This window comes from Diadema antillarum, unplaced genomic scaffold (genome assembly GCF_040938485.1).
Source record: "Diadema antillarum isolate AM-2024a unplaced genomic scaffold, OU_Dant_1.0 seq00001425_RagTag, whole genome shotgun sequence".
Classification (NCBI taxonomy): Eukaryota; Metazoa; Echinodermata; class Echinoidea; order Diadematoida; family Diadematidae; genus Diadema; species Diadema antillarum.
The window spans coordinates 365,872-390,245 of record NW_027272177.1 but is presented as its reverse complement, the minus strand read 5'-3'; the positions used below and the strand labels follow the sequence as shown (position 1 = coordinate 390,245).

At 39.8% G+C, this 24,374-nt stretch overlaps 1 protein-coding gene across 1 annotated transcript in view; it reads left to right on the top strand.

Annotated features, from left to right (window-relative positions):
• Positions 1-301: 301 nt before the first annotated feature.
• The window catches only part of LOC139709290 (short transient receptor potential channel 4-like), a 53,036-nt gene continuing 28,963 nt past the window's right edge, over positions 302-24,374 (top strand). Inside the window, exons 1-4 of the mRNA XM_071621240.1 lie at positions 302-482; positions 18,160-18,275; positions 22,056-22,169; positions 23,571-23,777. Coding sequence (XP_071477341.1) covers positions 302-482; positions 18,160-18,275; positions 22,056-22,169; positions 23,571-23,777 — 618 coding nt within the window. The remainder of the gene's footprint in view (positions 483-18,159; positions 18,276-22,055; positions 22,170-23,570; positions 23,778-24,374) is intronic.

The following is a 24,374-nucleotide window of genomic DNA, read 5'->3' as shown; positions in this document are numbered from 1 at the left end:
GAAGAGATTTTGATAGGCTGACGATAAAGCTGGTGGTTACAGTTGAGTGGCGTCTTTGGTGCTGCGCAACCATGAGATATCGGACGATTTTGCGGACGGTGAGAAGGAACAGTGAAGCCGTGGCTGCAAGAACGATTTAACAAGCCCTACCATTTACTTGGCTTGTTAATGGCTACAACCTGTTATCTCACCCATTGGAATAATACTTGATATCGCTAAACAGGTGTCTGCAAGTGGTGAGACAGTTCAAGCTACACGGAGAGTGCCGAATTCAAAAAATCCTGCGGAATCAGTGCGCGCCATGGCAAGTGACGAAGAGCCCCTCAGCGGGCAGGAGGCTTACTTCCAGGCCGCCGCGTCGGGCGAGGTGGCAACGCTGAAGGCACTGTTGGACAAGAGGAACGAATTGGGGATAGACCTGAACGCCAAGAATGAAGATGGTTACACTGCCATGCAACTGGCCGTGTTGGAAGGCTACGTTGGTATGTAAACGTTTAATATCCAGATATAGTTGTTTAAAAAGTTTGCATTTTTGCAACTCGGTCATTGCTATACCCTTACGTAATATCGATATCCAAATCAGGAGTGAATGATATTATTCATATTCTCGAGCCTAAATATTTTGCTGATTTTTTCTGTTGTATTGGGATTTTTCAGACATTGGACCTTCCTAAGTTTGAGAGGAAAGACGTGGAAGAAGAGAAAAGAAAGAATGGGAGGGGGGAGGTTGGATGAGAAGGGTGCAAGGATGGGGGGGGGGGGGTGGGTAGTCATATCCATCTCTATCAATATATTCAGGGCAGGATCAGACATTCATGTAGACGGAAGATAATATCAAGATGCACCATGTAAATATATTTGCACAACGGTCGACCAACTTCACGTAGATTCGAGCTTCTTCCTAAGCACCACACTTATCCAGAATTGACTTTGCTGAGTACCGATGTAGATGTGGAAGAGGAATGGCGGATTTGGAGACTCGAAAAGCTTTGATTTCTTCCCTCATTCACTGTGTCTCGATCACCACTAGAGACCTTCGTGACCAGTGGTGTTTTTTTTTTTCGTAGTTGCGCCAAGACGCGTGTCGATTATTTTTTTCTCGAAAAATGAATCAGGTGGTTGGTGATGACCTTCGTCGCGACCTTCCGTTACAGTGTATTTACCGCATTTACTGCATATAATAGCCTAGGAAACTGTGCAAGGTCAGTCAGCTATATCATTTCTAAGAGAGAGAAGAAAGATCAAGAGAGGGAGATCACGCATTTGACATACAAATATAAAGGGATGAAACACGTCGATTTTCGTTCTTGACAGAGAAATATGTAATGCACCAAAGCGTCAACACTTTTGTCTAATCAAGTACACATAATCACATTCATATTACATTCGTATATTGAAGGTGATTGCTCTCTTTTTTTTGTCATAGGCTGATTAAGGAAAATATATATTACACTCCCAATAAAATGACAGATAAAAATGCAGAGTGGTTTCATAGAAATTTCCCTTAAGTGGCAGACATGTGAACGTACAACGAGGCAAGACTTCCATATGTACCCCCCGCTATACGTTATGTATTTAACATGAATAAGTTTAGGTGGCTTTTGGATTAGGATTAGAGTTTACTCAGTTTAGGATTAGGGTTAAGGTTAGGGTTCGTTAGAGTTAGGGTAACATTGATCTTGGTGCCGATCCTAGGGAAATGCGGACTTCAGAGGAAGCTCACAAATACAATGTAAGTTCAGGTGTGTCCAATAATGGGGGGGGGGTACACTTGGAAGTCTTTCTGCGTACTCAGCAGCCCAATGACAGTGATTATCACATCACATAGGATTGTTGGAAAATTCCACAATACACAAGAGTCATACAAATCAGTGCTTGTGTAAGTGGACTGAACCCTTCAGGCAGCCGGGTTATCCCTTTCATGCGACGCACCGGACCCTATTCTGGTCGCACCGACGCGTCGCTGCACTCCGAGCTGCCCGGCTCAAATGACGCGTGGGTTTTGAATCTTAAATTGGCTGTCCGAACGACAGTAACGATCGATAAACGATTGTGCGTGAGATTGTCTGATTGACTAAAAAGAAAAGAAGAAGAAGAAGAAATAGTCCCAGGCTTGGCCAATCTTAATCTTGGGGGTTATCCCTGAAAAGCGACTTTTATTGACTTCGCCCGTGAATACGAACCATCCTTGGGAAACACGTCCAGAGTTCCCTGCTATAATACACCTTTTATGAGTCAAGTTGGTGTAAGTCCATTTAGATTTTCAGTACAGGCAGTTACAAAGTAAGCTGTGACTGCTTGAAATAAAAGGTAGGCAGCAGCTTTATCTGGTACCGTTTCTTCTTCTTGCCTTCTTCTTCTTCTTCTTCGTCGTCGTCGTCGTCTTCTTCTTCTTCTTCTTCTTCTTCTTCTTCTTCTTCTTCTTCCAATGTCATTGGAGTAGACCCTGCGTACCTCTTCCTTTCAATGCTTCTTTGAAAGGGTCGGCAGATGGCGTTCAAACTGCATTACTAAGATCTATTGAGATATGGACTTTATCGCAGACACATAAGTGGCAGAAAAGGATGGTGAAGACGTCAATCTAGGTTGGACAAGCACGTGTACTGGTCCTCCCTATACACCAATCTCTTCCCTATAACGAATGTGCTTGTCCGTTTACCCATGCCACACACGTGCACTATAAGTTTAGGTAGGATCACGTACAACTCGAAGAGAGACCGGCCCGGAAGCCTCGACAGCGCTATATACCTATTCCTTCCGCATACTGATAATGATGATGATGATGATGATGATGATGATGATGATGATGATGATGATGACGACGATGATGAATGAAGTTCAAAGTTAATCAGTCGAATTCGATCCGTTCAAAAACGAATGATTTGTGAAGTTTAGGTTATATCCAAACCTGGCTTTCAGACTTTTTGCCAGCTGTAGTCCCCTACAGGATTCCTATGACCCCCAAAAGTTCGTCAGACCAGTGACCACCTTCCTGGATTGACACACGACAACATTATCTGTCCTACAGCAATAAGTACGCGAAATCCTATCCGTGTTAAGGATACTTTCCTGGCCAAAAATGGAATGAATTTTGTTACTCCGAAATACACACATTCCCTATCTAGACGTTCATTAATCCGAAAATGAAATAGAGATCGTTGATCCGAACAATAATGTTATTGCGTTATTCCAAAGGTTCCACAATAAAAAGATTCGTTAATCCGAAAGCGAAATTGAAATGTTTGTTAATGAAATGAAAAGTTTTATTATTTCGAAGGTTCGTAAATCTGAAATGGGAAGAGGGTGGGAGGGAAATGTACGTATTACCGAACCTTCGGAATTACACCGTGTACAAACCTTTGGAATAACAAACTGTAATCGTTTTGGCGGCGTTGTGTATTCATGAGGCATCAGAGTCCTAAACTGTGCGTCGTGTCTTGTAGCATGAAAACGTTGAACAGTCAACTGATCACTTGAATTATAACAGTAAGCATTAATCCCCCTCCAGATTATTATACAATCCAAGGCAAGTCGGATCACTATATCTGGATAGGGTTGTGTCTGTGTTAGTGCGTATACGGTATATGCCTGTGCTATACTTATTTTTTTTTTTTGGTCATATCGCATGAAGTGTTTGAAGGACTCAGCGCATGTGAGAATAAGAATGTGTTAACTTGTTTGTTTGTTTGTTTGTTTGTTTTATTCTGCTTCTCAAATAAACACGAAATACAGCTAAATTCTTGTAGAGAATTACACGCAACACAACTACATTACAAAGGAACCAAACAAAAGTACAATATTATGAAATGCAACAGTATGGTTATTATAAGATATTATGGTTGTATAAAATCAAAAAGCAGTACACGTGACTTATGGAGGAAACAGGAGACCGTCAGCACAAGCATTATAATTATCATGATGGGGCTGACGGCCTCCATGGGAATTTAGCTCAGGTTTGCCTCCCACAAAAGGTAGATTTTTGTGGAACATTCTTTCCGATAGTTCAGTGTATAAGTCAGTTGTATATATACAGAACATCCTTTCTCACAGTTTGGTCTGAGTCAGTTTGTGGAACGTTGTTTCCCACAGTTCAAACCAATATTAGTTCAGAGAAGGTTAGCCACCTGGCCTATATCAAACCATGTCTCATGGCCATCGATTGAGTTGCATGAAGTACCGCGAAGAAAAGAATATGCTGCATTAATGTACCAATGGACATTGTCTTTTTTTTTCGAGAGAACGAATGAGGGTGAACTATGAGAAAAATTATTGTACCTTTCTCTTATACTGGATGAATCATGAGACAAGCTCAAAAGTATGACAACGGTGATAATGAGAATTAACACCCATTGCAAATATCATAACATTAAGAATCGCGCTGTTTGACTTTCCCATGACACTGCGGCAAAATGTCTCAAGCATATTTTAGCCACACTTTTGCGCTTACGCGAGTTTCTCTGAAGTCTGATTTTTTTTTCGGTTAAAACAGTTTAGTTTAGTTTAAGTGTATTAAAACTCAATCACCATCCTGTGTTATGCGAGTACAATGTAAAACAATTAACTTTGGTACAAACTGGCAAGAATAACAGTACATTAACGAAACATTCATGTATAAACTTTCCATCATTTGAGAAGTGTGAGTGTATGGTATATTTCGTGAGTAGCATACTTCACTTCAAGAAGAAGTCAGTGATATCTACAATGGTAACATATATGACAGATGACGTGACATATGAAGGCACATGACACATGACGGTGTGGGGTTGAGAATAAATACCCCCCCCCCCCCTCCTCCTCCTCCTCCTCCTCCTCCTCCTCCTCCTCCAAACTGTTCAGACAATGAAACCCCCTCCCTTTAACATTCTGGCATACTGTACGTAAACATAATAAGGGAATAAGAATTTCTTTCAGTCAGTGCTGTGCACAATCGGACAATGATTGAAAAAGTAGAATGGGCTATTTACCCTTCTTATAGGCAATGTCAGCATGACATGAAAATACCCCAAGGCCGAGAATTTTAAATGTTCTAGTTGACATCATTAAGACTTGGGCTATAACAAAAGGTATCGTCTCTGCCAGTAAAGAGGCTGGGGTTACCGTGTGTTATCTTTTCGCCTGAATCACTTCATGGGAAAATACTGGTTGGATTCAGCATTCTATATCTCGGAGTTACAATTAGCTCGATGCGTCATTTTCGTTTTACCGTCTGGCCAAGGCCTCAATGTTAGAGATTTTAATTTAAGATTTATGTCTGACATTCCCTCGAGGATTTCAAAAAGAGAAGAATCCCCTTGTAACAGCAAACAAACAAACAAAATAAACAAACAAAACAGACAAACAAACAAACATTATACAACAACAATAACAAAGAGTGAGTGGCTTCAGCTTTTTTGGCTGAAGGGACTGCAAAGTTCATCGAGCGGTCAACGTGATGTTCAATGTGGCGTTTGGGGTTCTCAAATATTGTCAGCCGTGTTGTTGTTGTTGTTGTTTACGTTTTAATGGCGTGTATCACTCAGGATTGAGTATTTACGTCACAGTCAAGTTCTGTGACGTGGTGGTCGTGTATAATTATTATTCGTCTCGCAGAGTGGTATATTGGTGTCACGACATTTGCTCCTGCGACAATAACTCCTATGAAATATCTGCACACCAAGCCAAACATAAAACCTATACCCACAAATATAACTCTCACCCTAATCCTAATCTTCACATCAAAATAAACCCTAAAACCCTAGCACAACTCTAACCACAACCCTAAATCCTTGGAGAAAATAAGACCGGGGTAATTGTCGCAGGAGCAAGTCGTGTCACCGGTATATCGCCGTAGCGCACGATGTCTGGTCAAAAGGGTACATTACCATCACCATTTGCTGGCATTGGCCATGAATCTGTACACTGGTCCACAACACAGACAGTTAAAGGAGAAGTCCGGACGATTTTTCAAAACAATAGAGTCTCTGACATTAACACTTTGCGGGTCACAAAGTCATGTATGTTTACGAAACCGTTAAAGACGTGCTTTGAAAGGTGAGATTCGTGATTTTTTTCCTAAGTAGTTAGGTGGTATTTTTCTTTTGTCAACAATGCCAGGGTCATTACTTCTGCCTATAAAGTGTGCTTATGTAAAGAGTCGTCTCGCTTGATTTCCATTCGACGTGGACCCGTGACCGTATTGCCTTATGATGAATATATTGAATAGCATAGGTTAATGTCATTTGAATGTTTGTTGTTTATGAAATGACTATTTTTAGTGTTAACTCAACTGGTAAGCTGTCAGTCAAGACGATCCACAGAAACAAGACACTGATCTATTGATCACAACCTTTTGACACAGGAAAGAATATTTGTTCCATACGGAATAACACTACTCTGGAAATAACTGCTCAGGTGAGCGTTACACTTGAGGAACGAAACTAATGGCCGACTCATGGCTGAAAATTAAAACAAATGTTGCGTCGTAGTAGTCTCTTCCGTGTTAAACCTTAGTATTTCCAGTATTGTCATTTTACAACTGTACAAAGATGACCGTAATACAGCAGGGTAACCAACGCCCGTGTCAAAAAAAAATGTGTGAACAGCAGTCAAGGACTCGAATTCGGAACCTCGAGTTAGAAAGCCACGAGCCCTCCCCGACACACCATACTGTTCACATATCGCTCATAACAGGACCCTCATTTTATCGAAATTTTGATTTCAGTAAACTTAAAACTCATCTCTTCTGAGAATGTCTTCTTTTAGAATTGCATGAATTTACATTGATGCATGTGTATAACCATATAACGTATCCAGAGCAACAGTTTGCGAAAAACCAACCTTATTTATCTATGAATATACTCTCTAAAAAAATCGAGTGAAAATATTCACTCTTAAAAGAGTGAATACAAAAAAGAGTAAATTTAGAGTGAAATTGGAGTGAATTTCGAGTGAAAATGTTCATTTCCACTCATTTTGATGTGACCTCAGGGATCACTCGAAGATTTTGGAGTGATCCCTGAGGTCACTCTAAAACGAGTGAAGACGAACATTTTCACTCAAAATTCACTCCAATTTCACTCTAAATTCACTCTTTTTGTATTCACTCCTTTAAGAGTGAATATTTTCACTCGATATTTTTTTAGAGAGTATATCTACTCCCATTACCATAAAGAACTAATGAGACTTGAGGAAAGACTAGCCTCGTATGAACATAAAATGGTGACGAGTCTTTTAAACATGTCACGGTTATAATGGTTAACATGCTCTCTGTTGAAAACTTCTTACTTTGGGGTTTGAAGCAAGTAACCAACATAATCGTATGCAGCTGGTATGAGGGACTCTGCAATATACCGCCTCCTCTCTATAATCAAACATTGGGGAAAATTTAGTTGTTGATTTCACACACATTGTGCCCTCAGGCAGTATTCATACCAGTAATAATACATTACTACTGAATGAAGCAAAATATGGGAATTACACCAAGGAAAGAAAAATCAGAAATACGTTCAGGTTTTTGTTTTTCTATGTAGAGACAAGCCTCTCAGCTTACAGACTGACAGAAGAAATCTATCTCATAGTCTTCAGGACTTTGATAAAAGTGCATTGGTTGAGCGAACTTTTCAATAACATGTTCGTATAATGGAGACCTAAATATAATAGTATAAAGACGTGCTATCAGTGGGTGATTTCAAGTTCGGTGCTAGTGCTAGTGCTAGTGCTATCTCAGCACTAGCACCGGCGATAAAACCGAACTTGAAATCACGTCGGTGTTGGGATTTGACCTCAAAATTATGACGTATTTCCGGTTGCTGGTGCTGGGCTCGGTGTTGAATGTCGTCTGCTGAACCGAGCTCCGCCGTTTGTGTTAGCGATTTACGTGCTTTTTCGCCATTGACCAACACTAGCCCCTAGGGATTAACATTTTCGTCATTTCAAGTTCGGTGCTGGTGTTAGCGTTGCCAGTGCGAGACTCTTATTTACGTCCGTAATAGATGCACGTTTTACGTGCAAAGTCTATGCTAATGCAGTGGTCGCCCACGTAACGTACACGAACACCCTCGACATGGCTCTATAAATCTGAGCCTAAGAGCAAAATAAGGATAATTGTGTTTTAAAGAAGTGATGAAATTTGTGGCATTTTAATCCATCTTCCTCACTATATGTCTAAAACTAAGCAATTTTAGCTACATTTTTCAGTATTTGACTGTAATGACACGCCATCACTGTTTTCGTCGCGCAATTCCCGCGGAGCTCGCGGTGCTGCGATTCCAACACCTAGTGCTGGTGATCGATAATTTTGATCGGTATCGCCTCGTTAATCTGACCGTCGGTGTTGGAGCTCGATTTAACGCTGTTATTTGGGGGCTAGCACTAGCACTAGCACTAGCACCGAACTTGAAATCACCCATTATATTTTGTCTCCCATACACACTGTTGTACACCCACCGTGCCCACATGTGATCATTTTGTACAGACATCTCTTATGTTTGCATGGGTGTGTATGTGTGTTTGACTGTAATTTACACATTATATATCGGGAAAACTAAGGCAAAACGTAATACCCCCTCTTAATTTGATCGAACATATTTTCAGTAACTGGGTGAAGCAGATTCTGTATCAAGAAGAATATGAACCATCGATTACCAAAATGGTATTCTGCATTTAAGCCTCGGTTACTCCGGAGCCGAGTCAGCTGCGAATCCACCTGAATACCCGGATTCGGGAGCATTCTGTTCTCCTTCCCCAAATAGGCGAGAATTTGGGAGGGATTCTGGAACAATCATGGAGGGATTCGGCTCGTTTTGAAATGTTCAAAACCAACTGAGTACCCTCAAAACTACTCCAAAATGTGGACCCGACAAATTTCATTCCGGACACTTTCGGGATGTATTCGGATGGAATTCGGTTGGATTCGCAGAGGCATTCTGGGCAGATTCGGGCCTATTCGTATCATAAGGGGAGTAACGGCCCGAATAATCTAGCCAAATAGACCCGAATAACACGAATAGAGCCGAATCTGCACAGAATGCCCCGAATACCTCCCCGAATCCATCCGAATCGGTACCCGAATACAAAGCAGAATACAGGCGAGTGAGTTGAATAGACAAGAATATAGCCGAATAACAGCCGAGTAGGTCGAATGAGGGGCCGGAATGACCCGAATAGCCTCGCGAATATAGCCAGATTGGCGATTCTGCTCTGATTCGGAACCTGTTCGGAACCTATTCGTCTCTGATTCGGGGAGCCCCCTCGAATCAGAGACGACTAGGTTCCGAATCCACCGAATTCATCTGATTCAGACCATATTCGGGCAGAATCGGTCCAAATTTATTGGGAGAATTCGGCTTTGGTTTAGCGCTGCCTTTATTCCATACCTTTTGACCTACCCTGATTGATATAATCTTCACCACGAAGCATGCCAAGCTTTGACTGTATCCATTTTATACCTGCCTGTGTGCAACCTTCATTGCATGTGGCTACCGTGTTTAGCAGTCCCTTTATCCCCATTTTTTGGGGCATATTTGTTCGTTATTTTTGTAATCTCAATTTAGTCTGGAATACTAGTAACATAATACTTCCTAAAGGGGTATCTCACTGAGCGGCGAACGTTTGCAAACGTATCGAATTTGGGATTTCGCCAGGGTTCGTAAAGGGTTGCAAAAGGTTCGTTAACAGTCGCAAGAAAGTTCGCAAACGGCTTTTATTGTCGCAAACAGTATTTCTGGTCGCAAAGAAATTTTGAACATGTTCAAAATTTCTTTGCAAACCTTTGCCAGTTTGTATTTTCGCTAACAGTTGCAAACATTCGCAAAACACTCGTAAGAATTCGCAAACGGTCGTAGTACGGTGTCGCTAACTTTTTTATTTGATTCGCCACTGCTAGCGAACAAGTAACCATATGGTTCCTATATAAAAGCTTCTGAAACAGACAAGGTTCCACTCTAAGAAAGTTCTTGAAGCTCTTGACATCTCCATCATGTAATGGCTTCAAAAGCTTTTCATATTGACCAAAGTCTGTCCTCTGCAACAACCACTCTCTGACCGCAACAGTCTTTCTTTTCTTCTTCCTTTCTTGTTTTTCTTTATCTTTTTTCTCTTATGCCGCACGATAGCTGTAGCAGCAGCCTGACAAAGCAGCTCTTCAAGGATAGCAACACGTTGAGCCTCTTCTTGGCAGAAATTTATTTCCATATACTGGAAACCCATCTTGAACGGTTGTTACAAGAGATTTGAATTCAGTGGAAGGTTTTAACGTTCGTTTTATGGGTCTGACTATACGTAATCGCCTGGTACTTTTCTAGGTCCAAGAACATTCGCAAATAGTCGCAAAGGATTGTTTGTTTGTTTGTTTGTTTGTTCATTTTCCATCTAGAGATGTCTGGATAGCCCATATTCAGCTATTAAGCTGGTCTTCCATGGGGTCCAGTTGGATGTGAGGTGGGACCACTTCACCGGGTTAAACACCCTGCTCTTTGCGATGAATGAATGAAGCGGGATCTTTTACGTGCATGAGCTGTTACTCTCTCATACACGGGACCTCCATTTTATGTCCTATCCGAGGGACACAGTGTTTTGCTTCTTGCTAGAGGGGACGGTATGCTTACACACAACATTGCTCAGTCCAGACTCGGGTTCGAACCCGGGCCGCGTGATCGTGAGGCAGACGTGCTACCGACTGAGCCAACTCACCGCCCTGAGCCAACTCACCGCCCAAACAAACAGTTGCTAATATTTGCAAAACTGTCGCTAACATTTGCAAAATTGTCGCTAACATTTGCTAACATTCGCTAATAGTCGCCATCTGTGTTTCGCAAACACTTTCGCAAACATTCGCTGAAGGGTTGCTAATTGTCGCTAAACATCGCTAAAAGTTGCTAACTGTCGCTAATAGCGAACCTTGACTTTTCGCAAACGTTCGTCAGAGAAGTTGGCGAATCTCAAATTCGCTACGTTCGCAAACGGTCGCCGCTCAGTGAGGTACCAGCTTCGGCTTGTCGTAAGAAGATAAAACAAAACTGAAATCATGCCTTGCTTGAAGTTTCTATGAAGGAAAATAGTGGAGTAGAGAGGTAACACACGGATAAACAGACCGAAATATAAATAGTCAAAAGAAAGGACAAGAAAAAAAAAAAACTACAGAAAACACTTTTAAGTCTCCCAGCTTGAAGGTAAAAAAAACCCCAAAACAATGTGTGGCCAGGTTACTTAATGGGGGAAAACGTATCTGCTTGAACATGATACACTGTCTGTGTCTCTTTAGCAGGCATGTATGTTTGCTGTTTGCTTGTGCTTGTGCGTGTGTGTGTGTGTACTTGTGGGTTGTTATGTGTATGTCTGTCTGTCCGTCTGTACACATGAATGTTATCTGAGACATGGGGTCTATAGATAGGCTGGGGCCGGGGGCGATTTTACCGGCTGTATAGTCGAATTGGGGAATGTGAATCATTGCCTTGGGAGATATTGTGTACGTACAAACAATTACGACGAAAAAAACAACAACAACGGCGCAACAACAACAAAAGAACTGTGGATTTGCAATATAAGAGAAAGGAAGAGAAAATAAAACACACAGAAGCACATAAGACCGAAGCTTTTAGTTATTCCTTGCTATCCCTCTCTTCTCGCCAGTTTCCCATTCAGCCATGGATAAAGCATTTTATTCTCTATGCACAGACATGGCGGTGAACTTTGACATTCCTTTTTTTATATTCTCCCCATCAAAAATTGCTAAAAGAATGTGGTTTGCTTTTTGTTAGAGCATGGAAATTGAGGCTTTTGAGAAAGATGTATACTGTCGGGGAATGGTTATCAGTCTGTCTAGCTCGTCTGACATTCATGATACAAAAGTTTTATTAATTCCAGAACAGACATGTCGCAGAGCCAAACCTATATAGTGTCGTGAAGTTATTATGTTCTACCTCTTCTTTCTCTATTTTTTTGTCACTATTCTCTTCATTAGTGTGATATACCGAATTTATATGGAAATAAAAGGAAAGAAAGCGACACCATGATGCACTGATATTGAACTTTAAAACATACAAGAGACTATCGATGGTCAACTTCTTTAATCTATGATTATACAGTTGAGCGAAGTAAACGTAAGGTATAACCTGTGAATGTATTGACTTCTTCCTTTAATATAATGCAACAATCATTTGAACATGCATTATATAATAATGATTCTTTCAATGTTAAAGGGAACAGTCATATAATCATATGCATACATATATAATGCATGTACATTAGGGTAAGCTATCAGCAAATATAAATGAAAATGCAGGGGGCCTTCACCTTAATTCTTAATCGAATATTGAGGAGGATCACATGACATGATATCTTTTTATTCAAGAACCGCATAAAGTCAAGGTTTCTGATCAATAATTTTTTATGTTTTTATGATACATTATGTCAAATATATGTTACACTCATCCGATATATAAAAATGTCTCAATTCATTCAAGGTTTCCGTCCAATAACTTTTCATTGGTTTCGTGATACATAAATGTGCATTCATATTTAATTCAGCCTTTTTCAATTTTAAGGGTAAAGACTAAAATCAACATTTTTGATAAAGCGTCTGCTTCCAGATGTAAAAATGATTGTTATATTTGATTTCTTTTGATTAGCACCATGTATGGGTTTCACAGTTTTAACACGTTCCCTTAAATTGCAGATGTTAACATAACTTGTATGTCGTTGTAAACAACTTACACTGGAAATGTTTATTTTAGATTCAGAAATACTGTATGTTTAAATGTTTATAAAGTGTTACAAAAAAGCGTTTAGCAATACACGTGTCAAAGCACCCTTATAAATCAAATACGTTGACGTGTTTAAACACTACACATGAAGTTTATTACCTAAACATGTGTTTAGATGTCTTTCTTTGAGTGAACATGTTAAGGTGTTTATTAAAGTGTTCTGATGAACTTTGTGAAGTGTTTAAGTTTCATGAAAGTTTTCCATAATAGTGTTTATATAATATATAAACGCGTTTATGTGTTTATAAAGTGTTACAGATAACTGTTTATGAAAGTGTTTAAATCCTAAACACTACGTTTACAGTGTAGGGATTAGATACACCCCGTGTTGATTTGGCGAATATATCGGTGCCTTGTGACTGTTTCCTCCTTCAGAACAAATTTCCCTGTCCCTTTATTTATTGTTTGCTTGTTAAAGGGATTGTACAGTTTTGGTTGAGACCTAATTTAAAGTTTCTAACATTTTTGGGTGAGATGATGAAAAACCTCTTATGAAATATGAAAGAGCATGTAATTCTATGAGGAATTCAACGTTTGTTTGATGAAAATTGGTTTTGAAATGGCTGAGATATCCAAAAGAGAGCAATTCCAATAAGTGTGGGACCCACACTTTATTACGATCGCTTTGTTTTATTTTGTTTTTGGATGTTTCAGTCATTCCAAACACGATTTTCATCAAATAAACTTTGAATTCCTCTTAAAATTGTATGCTCTGTATTATATCATAAGTGTTTTCTTGGTATCTCGAAAAAATTTAAAAGCCCAATTTTCCTCTCCACCAATACTGTACCATCCCTTTAGATATCATTTCACTGAGATAAATTCAGTGCTTTCACATGTGGTCCATCAGTCGGAAAGCACTATAATGAAACTGTATTTCGTTGTGAAATAAAGCGTCTATATTAAAGTCAAAGTTGTTGTTGCTGCTGTTTTGTCAAATAACTGACAGGGTATATAAACTAACAGAAGAACGGAGACTTTCCTCGGTTGGTAACAGCCCAGCCAGTGAGAAAAGAATGTCACATAAGACCAACATTGACTTTACTCGAACGCTGTTGGTGTAATCTTAATCCCCCGTGATTTGTCGTCGTTGCCTTTGTTTTGTTGCCTTTTGTTTCTTTGAGTATTCCTTTTCAATGCCTTACATGTAACTGATATTACTTTTATCAGCATTTGAAAGATCATTCATGCGTAGTACTGCGAGATATATACATTCGCAGTCTTAATACCGGCAGATGTACATACGGTAAGAGAAGGGAGCGCAAGGGGTCCTACACTACGATTAGCAGCATCAATATTTGAGAGAGAGGGAACCACCCCCCCCCCCCCTAAACGACAATGATACCGTACAACAAATTGACAGCAGAAAGACAAACGTTGATACAGGTACCTCCTTTAAAACGATCACTTTAGTAACGCATTGGGAAAATCTAAAGCCATAAAACGGACTGTGATCACATTATACTATTATATGCATTACCTGTCACGTACCGTCGCTCAGTCGCTTGCACAGCTTGTCATGGGGAACGATGCAAAATATGTCGCTTATTAGGATAATCAGCAGGAACTCATAGCCTATATTTACAATACATGATAGAGTCCTATAGTATATGATAAAGGATTGTAGGCAAAAGTTCGCTTTGTTCGTGGGTGTTTTTATTTGTATGTGTAGGCCTATATCTTCTGCATGCCTTCCCATATTGCAAAGAAAAAAAAATGACCTTCATGGAAGAGGAACAATTGGCTATTATACCCTGTGGTATTCTATCGAAGAACTAACTAGGCAATTTGTAAGGGCTTATACCTGATAACCTCATGCTCCGATGCCGATGGAAAATTTAGGTCAAAATACTAGTAGTATTGTGCTTCTGCCTGTTGGCGGTATCCCGTATCAGTGCTGTATATTATAAAGAGAGTCTGGCCAACTAGTAGATTGGACGCCATGTCGTTGCCCAGCGTATTACGCGTTACAGGATTAGCGTGTACGCTCAGACGTAATAATGAAAATCTACCAAATAAAATGAAGTGAACAATAGGCACTGCGTATGAGCGCACTTTGGTAACGACATGGCTCCTCAAAGACCATATGGGGCCACCTCTGACCAATCAGTAAAAAACCGAGTTGGCCAGAATCTCTTTATATACGGCATTGACCCGTACTAGTTGTTAGTTCATATAAGTGAACTTCAACGAAAGACACACAGTAGTGAGGGACAGCGAAAAAACAACAACATCAAACTGTAATGCAAACAGTGGCTATGAGTAAACACGTGTGTGGAGGCGTGAGCATCGCTAGATCCACATGCATTTCCAGATTAGAAAACTCACTTTGCAGAAATGATTTGAGATAGTAATTTAACGTGACTGAGAATTACCCGTAGAAGCCAAAATTGTCCTTTGAATTTACTCACATAATAAGCAATATTTCAATTGACACTGCGGTCTTCGTTTTCACTGATGTTTTTGATTTAAGTGCTGCCAAGTGGTTACCTTTGAAGGAGACCTCCGCATGATTTTCAAACTTTTACATTTGAATAACTGTAAATTAGTTAATACCGACTAAAGAGTTTCAGAATGTATGGGATGAAGAATGAGAACATTCTTGAAATTCATAACAAATTGCAGTAAACAAGGATGATTACATGGCACGCTCACCATAAGAATGCATGAGTTGGGGCTTAAACAGTTCTGGTCGAGGTGTAGATTTAGCTTTTAACATTTTGCGAGATATTCAGAAACCACTCTATGAGCTGTCAAAGAGCATGCAGTGCTAAGGGGTATCAAAAGTTTATTCGATGAAAATCGGTTTTCAAATGGCTGAGATATCCAAAAACAAAGTGAAACAAAGAGATCCTAATAAAGTTGGGGCATGTCGTCTTTTATTCATTAGCACTTTTTTTGCATATCTCAGCCATTTGAAAACCAATTTTCATTAAATAAACTTCGAATCCTTCTTAAAATTACATGCTCTTTCATATTTCATAAGAGGCTTTTCATCATCTCACTTAGGAATGTTCAAAACATGAATCCCTACCTCAACCAGTACTGTACAGTCCCTTTAAGGAATCACAACAAAATAATAATAATAACAATAATAATAAACAGGTGGATTTGCAAAGCAAGCGGTTTTGTAATGGAACTACACTGCCAAATTTCTGAAATAATATAGCCGAGCACGATCCTATGCCATCATCACTGTTCAGTGTAGGGCCCAATTAAATTGTTCAAGGCTTTTTAAGGTATTGTTTCTCTGCCAAAGGACCACAATAAGTTCCACAAATCTATACATGGAACTGTCGATTTATGTACTTCATAATATGAAATCATGAAAATCGTCTGCGATGCCCATTTAATGATTCGACGTAGTCGCATTTTCTCCTGACATAAGACTCGAAAACCCTGGAATGCCGATGGATCTGTGTTACGCCACACTATAAAAACAACTTTATACGATTGTATCTTGATCTGTTGACCATAATGGCCCGAATTCACGAAGGTGGTCTAAATTTAAACCATGGTTTATGTATATTTCTTTTGCGTATTTGTGATTCACAGATTGCGTACGCTAACAGGCATCCAGTAAAAAACGTGCGTTGATGCGCGCATGTATTGGTACGCCTATTTAACGCTTATTTTAGACCATGGTCTAAATTTGTACCATGGTTTAAGTTTAAACCACCTTCGTGAATTCGGGCCAATGTCTTTAAAGTAACTGCATTGTGATCCACCCTTTCACTCCAGGTTTTGATGCCTTTTGCTTTCCGTAGAAAGGTTAAGATCTTATTGTTATCTTTTTGTTAATGGATCAAGTGCTTTCTCGTACTAACATTCTCTCTAGTATTTGTTTGTTATTTATGGCCACTGACTGGCTGGAGGAAAGGCTTAAGCGTTTATATAATCAAATAATCATGGGATTGGCGATTTTAAGTCCCCTCATAAACATAATAGCGAGCTTAGACTTGTGACGCGAACACTAAGACGACGCAGCCTTGAGGGTTGAACAATACATGGATACAGCTGTCTCGCGCATGTACAGAACACCATGTTAGCGTAATAGCGTCGTCTTAGCGGTCGCTACGCAGGTTAACATGTGCAGCCAATGGTGATCGAGCGTCCGGAGAGCATTTTCTGTGGAAAGTCGAACTGAGAATCTCGAGATTAGGATTCATTGGTCTTAAGTAAGCCACAGTAGCCTGCTGTTCCTCAAAATGATATCAGAAGACACTCCCAAAGTGTGCGAAAGTACTGTGCAGCTTTAACACTTTAACAGCGAAAGTCTTCTGTTGGGAGTAAAATGTCAAAAGGCCTAAAAAATGCCACAAAATGCGTTCAGTTTCAGTATCACGCACACTCTAATAAAGATATGTTTAACTTTGCAGCTTTACCAGTTTCACACTGGGGGGGGGGGGACCTTTACGGATGCAACTTTGCACCCTTCAGACCGGAAGGGTGCAAAGTTGCACCTTTAAAGGTGCTCCCATCGTAATACTGGTCTGAAAGGTACAAAGCTGCAACTGTAAAGGTGCTCCCATAGTAAAACTGGTCTGAAAGGTACAAAATTACAACTGTAAAAGTGCTCCCAGTGTGACACTGGTAAATGTGTAAAGTTGACATTTTTTCCTTTCCTATTTCTTTATTTTTAAAGTGTAGGTCGACTTACATTGAAGACTTGAATCCCAGTGATTTGCCATGACTGCTACTGAAATAGCACACGCCAGTCAACTCACATATTTGGATTTTTTTTTTAAAATCTTATAATCTCGAGGAGAATGAAAGACATCCTTCGTAATTTTCCACTGAATGAAAGACAGGATTGCTTTTCTCTGTATTTCATGATACCGAAACGTTGGCAATGTACGTAATAATCTTATAAGAAAGCGAAAAGAAATCAAACTATAAACACAGAAGTCAACCCTTCACTGACGAATGGATATATATAGAGTAATGCTCTGTATGATTATGATTATAGGATTGGGATTATGAATCAATAAAATGACCATGAAGAACACTGCACAATATTTTACGATAGCATACCTTATATGATTTCGTTATAAAGATTGTTAAAGATCGATCCTTTCAATTGATATTATTTTCTTTTTGCAATTCTCCGCCGGTAAAGGTTTCAACCAATGTCAGCATAGTACATGCTGAGATACTGCGGAAATATTGAATTGTCTCACAACGGTACTTCTCAACAGAGAGAGAGAAAAGAAAAACTGTATTGTACACCATAACTACTATACAATTGTAAAGAACTCAAAGACTTCTACAGTACAATATATCACAGATGGCTGCCTCAGCAAAGATAGAGAAATATGAAAAATGTGTCTATACGTGTAGGTCCTAGTACGTTTCTGTTTAAGAGAGAGAGAGAAAAAAATAATGCTTCTGTTTGTCGTTGTCGTTTTTGGTGTATTAGTTGTCATCAAGGAGCTCCTGGCCTGCGACGTCAAGGTCGGGGACGCTCTCCTCCGTGCGGCCGACGTCGAGTTCGAACTGGCCGTGAAATGTATTCTGGAGCACGCCTTGAAGAAGGTGAGTGAAGCAGTCTGCTATTTGGATTAATACACAATGGGTTGTGTCCTTTTAGAGTGAAATTATTCCAGAGTTTTTCTTCTTTATTCACGTGCTATTGTTGCTGGAGAACAGTGTTTATTTGTGCGTGTGTGTGTGTGTGTGTGTGTGTGTGTGTGTGTGTGTGTGTGTGTGTGTGTGTGTGTGTGTGTGTGTGTGTGTGTGTCAGCGTGCTTGTGTGTGTTTTGAGTAATTGAGTAGCCGCGTTATTCGGACTTAAAGGAAACCAAAACCAAAAGATTAGATTTTTCATGAAAATTACACGTTCCATCAACTTGATACTGACATATGTTAAGGGTAGCAATTATTCCCCCAGCTTTCTGAAAGCGGTTAGTCAAGTGCTCTTTCATTATGCTAGAAAAGTTATTTTTGTGTGTGTGGAATTCCCTTTATATTATCTTTATATTGTTGCCCACACACGTAGTAGTCTCCTCATCCAGCGATTCCAACACCAAAACTTAAAAGATTCATAACGTTTGCATCGATTGTCCGATTTTCCTCAAACTTTCACTGATGTGTTCTACTAATGTTTCACTCAATCCACATTGCTCTTTGGGTTTGGGTTCCCTTTAACGGGTGAATTGTTGGACGATGTTCAGATGTGTGGCATTAGATGTGGATAATGAAGAGCTTACAGGCGAGGTATGCGTATCATAACGTAACATCTACAAAGTGGGAACTAATTAACACTGATATTATTCTGCTTCCCATAGTTTTAGATTCATAACAGAATCAATGGAAGAAAACATCATCCCATTAAGGTGATGTCAGCATGCATGATAGATGATATCCATAATCTATCCCTTCGAAGTTTTCTCGACAATGAACATGATGGTTCTAAAACAAACGAAGAATGTTAGTACAGACACAAACTCCCCACAATACAAAACACAACAAATCTAGAAAAAAAACAACAACAAAGGGGGGGGGGGGGGGGAGTCCCGCGCTCACCTGAGCATCGCAAGTTCACCTTCCACACATTCTTGCTGACTGTTCCTATACCTAAGAAAAACATATTCTTAGGAAACCTGCATATGGAGAACTTTTGGGGACTTTAGGGGACATGGTGTCCATTTTTTTATTCTACCACACTGCCAGTAATAGCTGTCAAGTTTGGAATGGGAGGGGGAGGGTACATTTGGAACCATTATGAACAAATTTGAAAATGCAGTCACCAATGCAGGTAGTCATTGCGCGTATTGCTTCTGGTTCTAATGTTCTGGAAAAAGGTGTTTTTCCAAAGATGCTTTAATTTAGGGGTGTTAGTTCCCTTTTTTTTGGGGGGGGGGGGAGGGGAGGTGGGGGGGGGGGGACATGTTGCACATTTGGACAAGTTAAGCTCCAGGCTCAGGTTTGGCTCAGATGAGCTTAAGACAGAATGGCAAATGTAGAGAACTTGTGAATTGTGCAAAGATAATTATTGTGAACGGCTTTTACCGCATTACATTGTACTTTTAGTTGCGCATACACACATGGTGGAACGATACGGGAGCTTGGAGAGTTGGAGAGACACCTAAATCTGTGCAGTACAGACGTACTTAACATTGAGTGGGGATCTTCGAACAACAAAATAACTGTTCTGGAAAAAAAAAAGATTTTCAAAGACTCCTTAATTCAGGGGTGTTTGGCAACCCTCTTTTTTTCGGGGGGGGGGGGGGGGAGGGGTGTTTACACATTTGGACAAGTTGAGCTCCAGGCTCAGGTGAGCTTAAGAGAGAATGGTAAACGTAGAGAGCTGTAAAGATAGTGACAACCTTTTACCGTTGCGTACTCTTAGTTGCGTATTATACACATCGTGGAATGATAAGGGATGTCGGAGACACATGAAGTCCCTGTAGTAACATTGAGTGGGGATCTCTGCGAGCAACAAAATAACCAGACAAACCCACACCTGTTATTAAACAGGGATGAGGCATGGCATCTCGATTGAAGAACATTTGATATTCATGATGAGATAATTGACCTTGAGACATAGTTTAAAAAGAGCGATTTTGGATAAAAGCCGATGGGTGTGATCTATAGTCGTGGATAAGACCCGCTTTTTAAAACATCCTCAGGCACACCTCCTTGAGGTGATTGTTCCATGAATAACATGGCTCTTTAAAGGACAATACTTGTTTTGACATACTTATATATCTAACACATAGGGTGGACAAAGACATGATAGAGAGGGAGAGAGAGAGAGAGAGAGAGAGAGAGAGAGATGGGGGGGGGGGGCGGAGAAATATATATAAAAGAATGTCCTCGCTTGTGGTTATGTGAGATATGTCAATACTGAAGATAAGATTTATTTTCTTGATGACGTTAACCTGATCTATTTTCGGTTGATATTTATTCTGAAAGATCCCAAACTCCTTTTCTGATAATAATTATGAATAATCCACTTTTTTCTGTTGATTATCACTGTTATTGGCACAAATGTTTCATAGAAGTTGACTTTAGTATATCATGTCCATTTTCATAATATTTTTGTGTCATTTTTCCCCTTTGAAAATAGAAATAGATAAACTATTGTGCAAACGAATTATGGTTATTGTGTGACGCCATTGACGATGTACGATGTTCTGAATAGAAGCTGTGATTGTCATCGACTGTAGATCACGACTGCATGTTTTGTTTTTTTGTTCTCTAGAAGCTTGGGATAAATTAATTTCCAAAGTGCCGAGGCCTTATTCTGTTAACATTCTCTTAGTTTGTAAGTTTGAATATCTATAACCATAAGGTTTGCATTTTGTTAAACGATCGCATCGTTCTCTTTTCGTCACCAGGGCAAAGGTGTATTTTCTTCATTCGCATACTAGAATATACTTAAATCCTTTTTGTTCCATCATCAGCGACTTTGGGCACTGTGGACAACGCTAAGTGACTTTCTGTACCAATCGGAATTCAAATCACATAAAGGTTTAAGCATCCGTAGCTCAATAATTGAATCCTGACATTCCAGTGGAGTCTAAGGAAAAAAAAAATCACACAAAACAAAACTCAATCTTTGGTGTTTGCTGCAGAACGCCCAGATTTCCCCAAGCTTTGTTAAACCATTAATGTATGGAATGTGGAGCACAATCGAAACTTATGATGCATGTATAATCATGAGTTTACTAGTTGGTAACTTACCACCCCTACTGGAGAAAACACACGTGTCCCACTGTGTATGCACAGTGTGGTCACATAGTCGACAATATGAAAATACTCGAATTTAACAGTGTGGAGATAATTTCACACTGTATTTTGGTTTTCACAGAGTGTTCACATGGTAGTGATCTACGTCACACTGTGAATTGACGATTCGCAATGTGTTCACATTCTTAAAACGCTCGAATTTAACAGTGTGACGAGATTTCACACTGTGTTCACACTGTGTTTTTCACACCGTGGGACACTGTGTTTTTTCCAGCAGGGATATTCGAGGCCTTTCGGTACCATATTTGACCTTTTCCTTGTGAAGTTATGAAGTGTGGTGGGAGTGGGGAATATGAAGACAACCATAGCCTATAGCTACCATCACTCCCACCTAATCTACCGTCTCGGTAGGACTTGGTGGTGCGTGATAAACATTTAAAGGGGAAGAATTCTCTGAAAGGTTATCTCATTATAAAAGTTTATGGTGATTATAGTCAAGATACCCAGAAAGAGGGCATAAAGTCTGCTATTTCCAACGGCGACGATTAATACGACAACGGAGGGTTAACGCGTGATGTGTGTGTTTTATCTTTCCCCTTCTCTCATCATCATGGCGGCCAGCCGGAAGAGGAGAAAGACCGCATCATCAACTGCCACTGCGATGGGACCGACTTCCATCCCATCCTTACGCCCATAATGAGAGCGGCCCAGAAAAACAACTACGGTATTGTGAAGGTAAGTCTCGCAGCTTTGCACAAGACGCTTCCGTATATTTCTTTTCCCATGTGTATGTGCGCTCTTGATTGTGAGTCTTTTAAAGGAGTGTTCAAATCAGTGTTTCAAATAGTAAAGGTGAAGAGCGAGGCACAAACCGAACAAATACGAACGACATGTTCCGCATTTATTTTGTCGACAAGGCTAGATTTTAATCTGTGTTCCTTTGCCTATCATTTTACACCAGGTGAAATAAACATAAGGAACTGATACGCTTGACATTCTATTTTTTTTTTTTCATTTTGTTGTCACTATGCAATTTCTAGGGCCCTTAAATGTTCCCAAGAGACTTCACAGTTTAATGCTTACACGCCTCAATTGTGTGGTAAAATGTTTCCAAATCAACAAAGTATCATTTTTTTTTTTTTAGGGGGGGGGGGACATCAGACTAAATTTGCTTTACCTTTCTTTTGTAATTTCCATGATGAATAGCTCACTGCCCAATATATATTTTCGGGAAAATGTTGAAACCATGACGAAGATGTTTTTTCTGTACATGGGTGGGTAGAGTATCATTTTATTTTTAAACAAACTTAAGGCAGTATTGTGAAAACAGGGGGCAGATGTGAAAATAAAGTCATACACGTGACTTGATAATTTGATGAGTATTAATTGTCTGTTCAATCCTGTAGGTTTGTGTGTGTGTGTGTTTTTTTTTTTCACTGGTACAAAACGAAAAATGTATTAATCATGTGTGTGTGTAGTGCACATGGATGTGATTTACATTGTACTTAAATATTGATATCAACTCTGCTGGCAAGAAACCAGTGTCCCACAGCGTGTTTACAAAGTGTTTAAATTGTAGGCTATCTGAAAACTCTTGAATTTAACAATATGAAGATGATTTCACACTGTAGTATGGTCTTTCACAGAGATGTCACATTACAAGGAATGTTTGTTTCACACTGTGAATTGATGATTTACTATGTTCACAATGTGTTCACACAGTGTTTTCCTTGCTGGAAAGAACACGGTGTTCCACAGTGTGTTCACAGTGTGTTCATATAGTCAACTATGTGAAAACTCTCGAATTCAAGAGTGTGGAGATGATTTCACAGTGTGGCGTGGTTTTCACAGAGTGTTCACATAGTCATGCTTTGTTTCACACTGTGAATTGATTACTGAGATTGTGTTCACACTGTTAAACCCTCGAATTCAACAGTAAGAAGAAATTTCACACAATGTGTTCACACTGTGTTCCTCACACTGTGAAACACTGCAGTGTTCTTTCCAGCATAGTTACATTGTGTTTAACACTGGGAGACAGTGTGTTCTTTCCAGTAAGGAATAAATATATAGGCCCTATATATATGAATCTGAAAATGAATAATAATATCAATGACTGCTTTACTTCCTGGTTAGCTGCTGCTTGACGCTGGGGCACGGATTTCTGAGAGCAAGAATGAGAGAAACTCGGAATCCACCACCGACAGCTTGCTGCAATCGGTCGGTCTGGTGGAACGCTTCGAAGCCATCGCCACCCCGGCCTATGTCACACAGGCATACGTTGACCCGATCGAAAAGGCGTTTAAACTTACCAAGGAACTCACCCAGCTCAGCTATGTCGAGGTGAACAATCAACCACCATTAAAGCTGCATTAACGAAAATAGACGAGAAGCTGTATATTTCACGTGTATATTTTGTATGTGCTACTATAAACACGAGAACGGCCTTGATCACATGGTGAACCAACTCCGCTGCATTTCGACAAACCACAGAATGTTTGCATTTTTGCATTGAACCATGGAAAAGGAAATATTGTCCGTTCAAAGGATGAAACAATACATCTCAACGTATCTCATACCCATAAATAACAGTTAGAACCAGAAAGATTAACTTTTGTTTACTCTGTGATGTGGATTTTGTTTGTGTGCACAATTTAGTTGCTAAGTTCACGAATTACTTTCTTCTATCGTCTCTCATTCCAATTGCCATCCACAGAAGCATAGCAGCGATTCGTCTTTTTCAGGATGTATGAGACGCACCTGAGTCCATCTGTTTGATTTCAATGGAGATAATAATTATATATGCCTTGCCTATCAAAATATCAGTATATGGATACAAAGATGTGGACAAAATATGGAATGAACATTCTTCAATATTGACCGCGCTCTCTTCACTTGAAAGATTGTGTTATTGCTAGCCTTTTTGTGCCATTCTGAAAC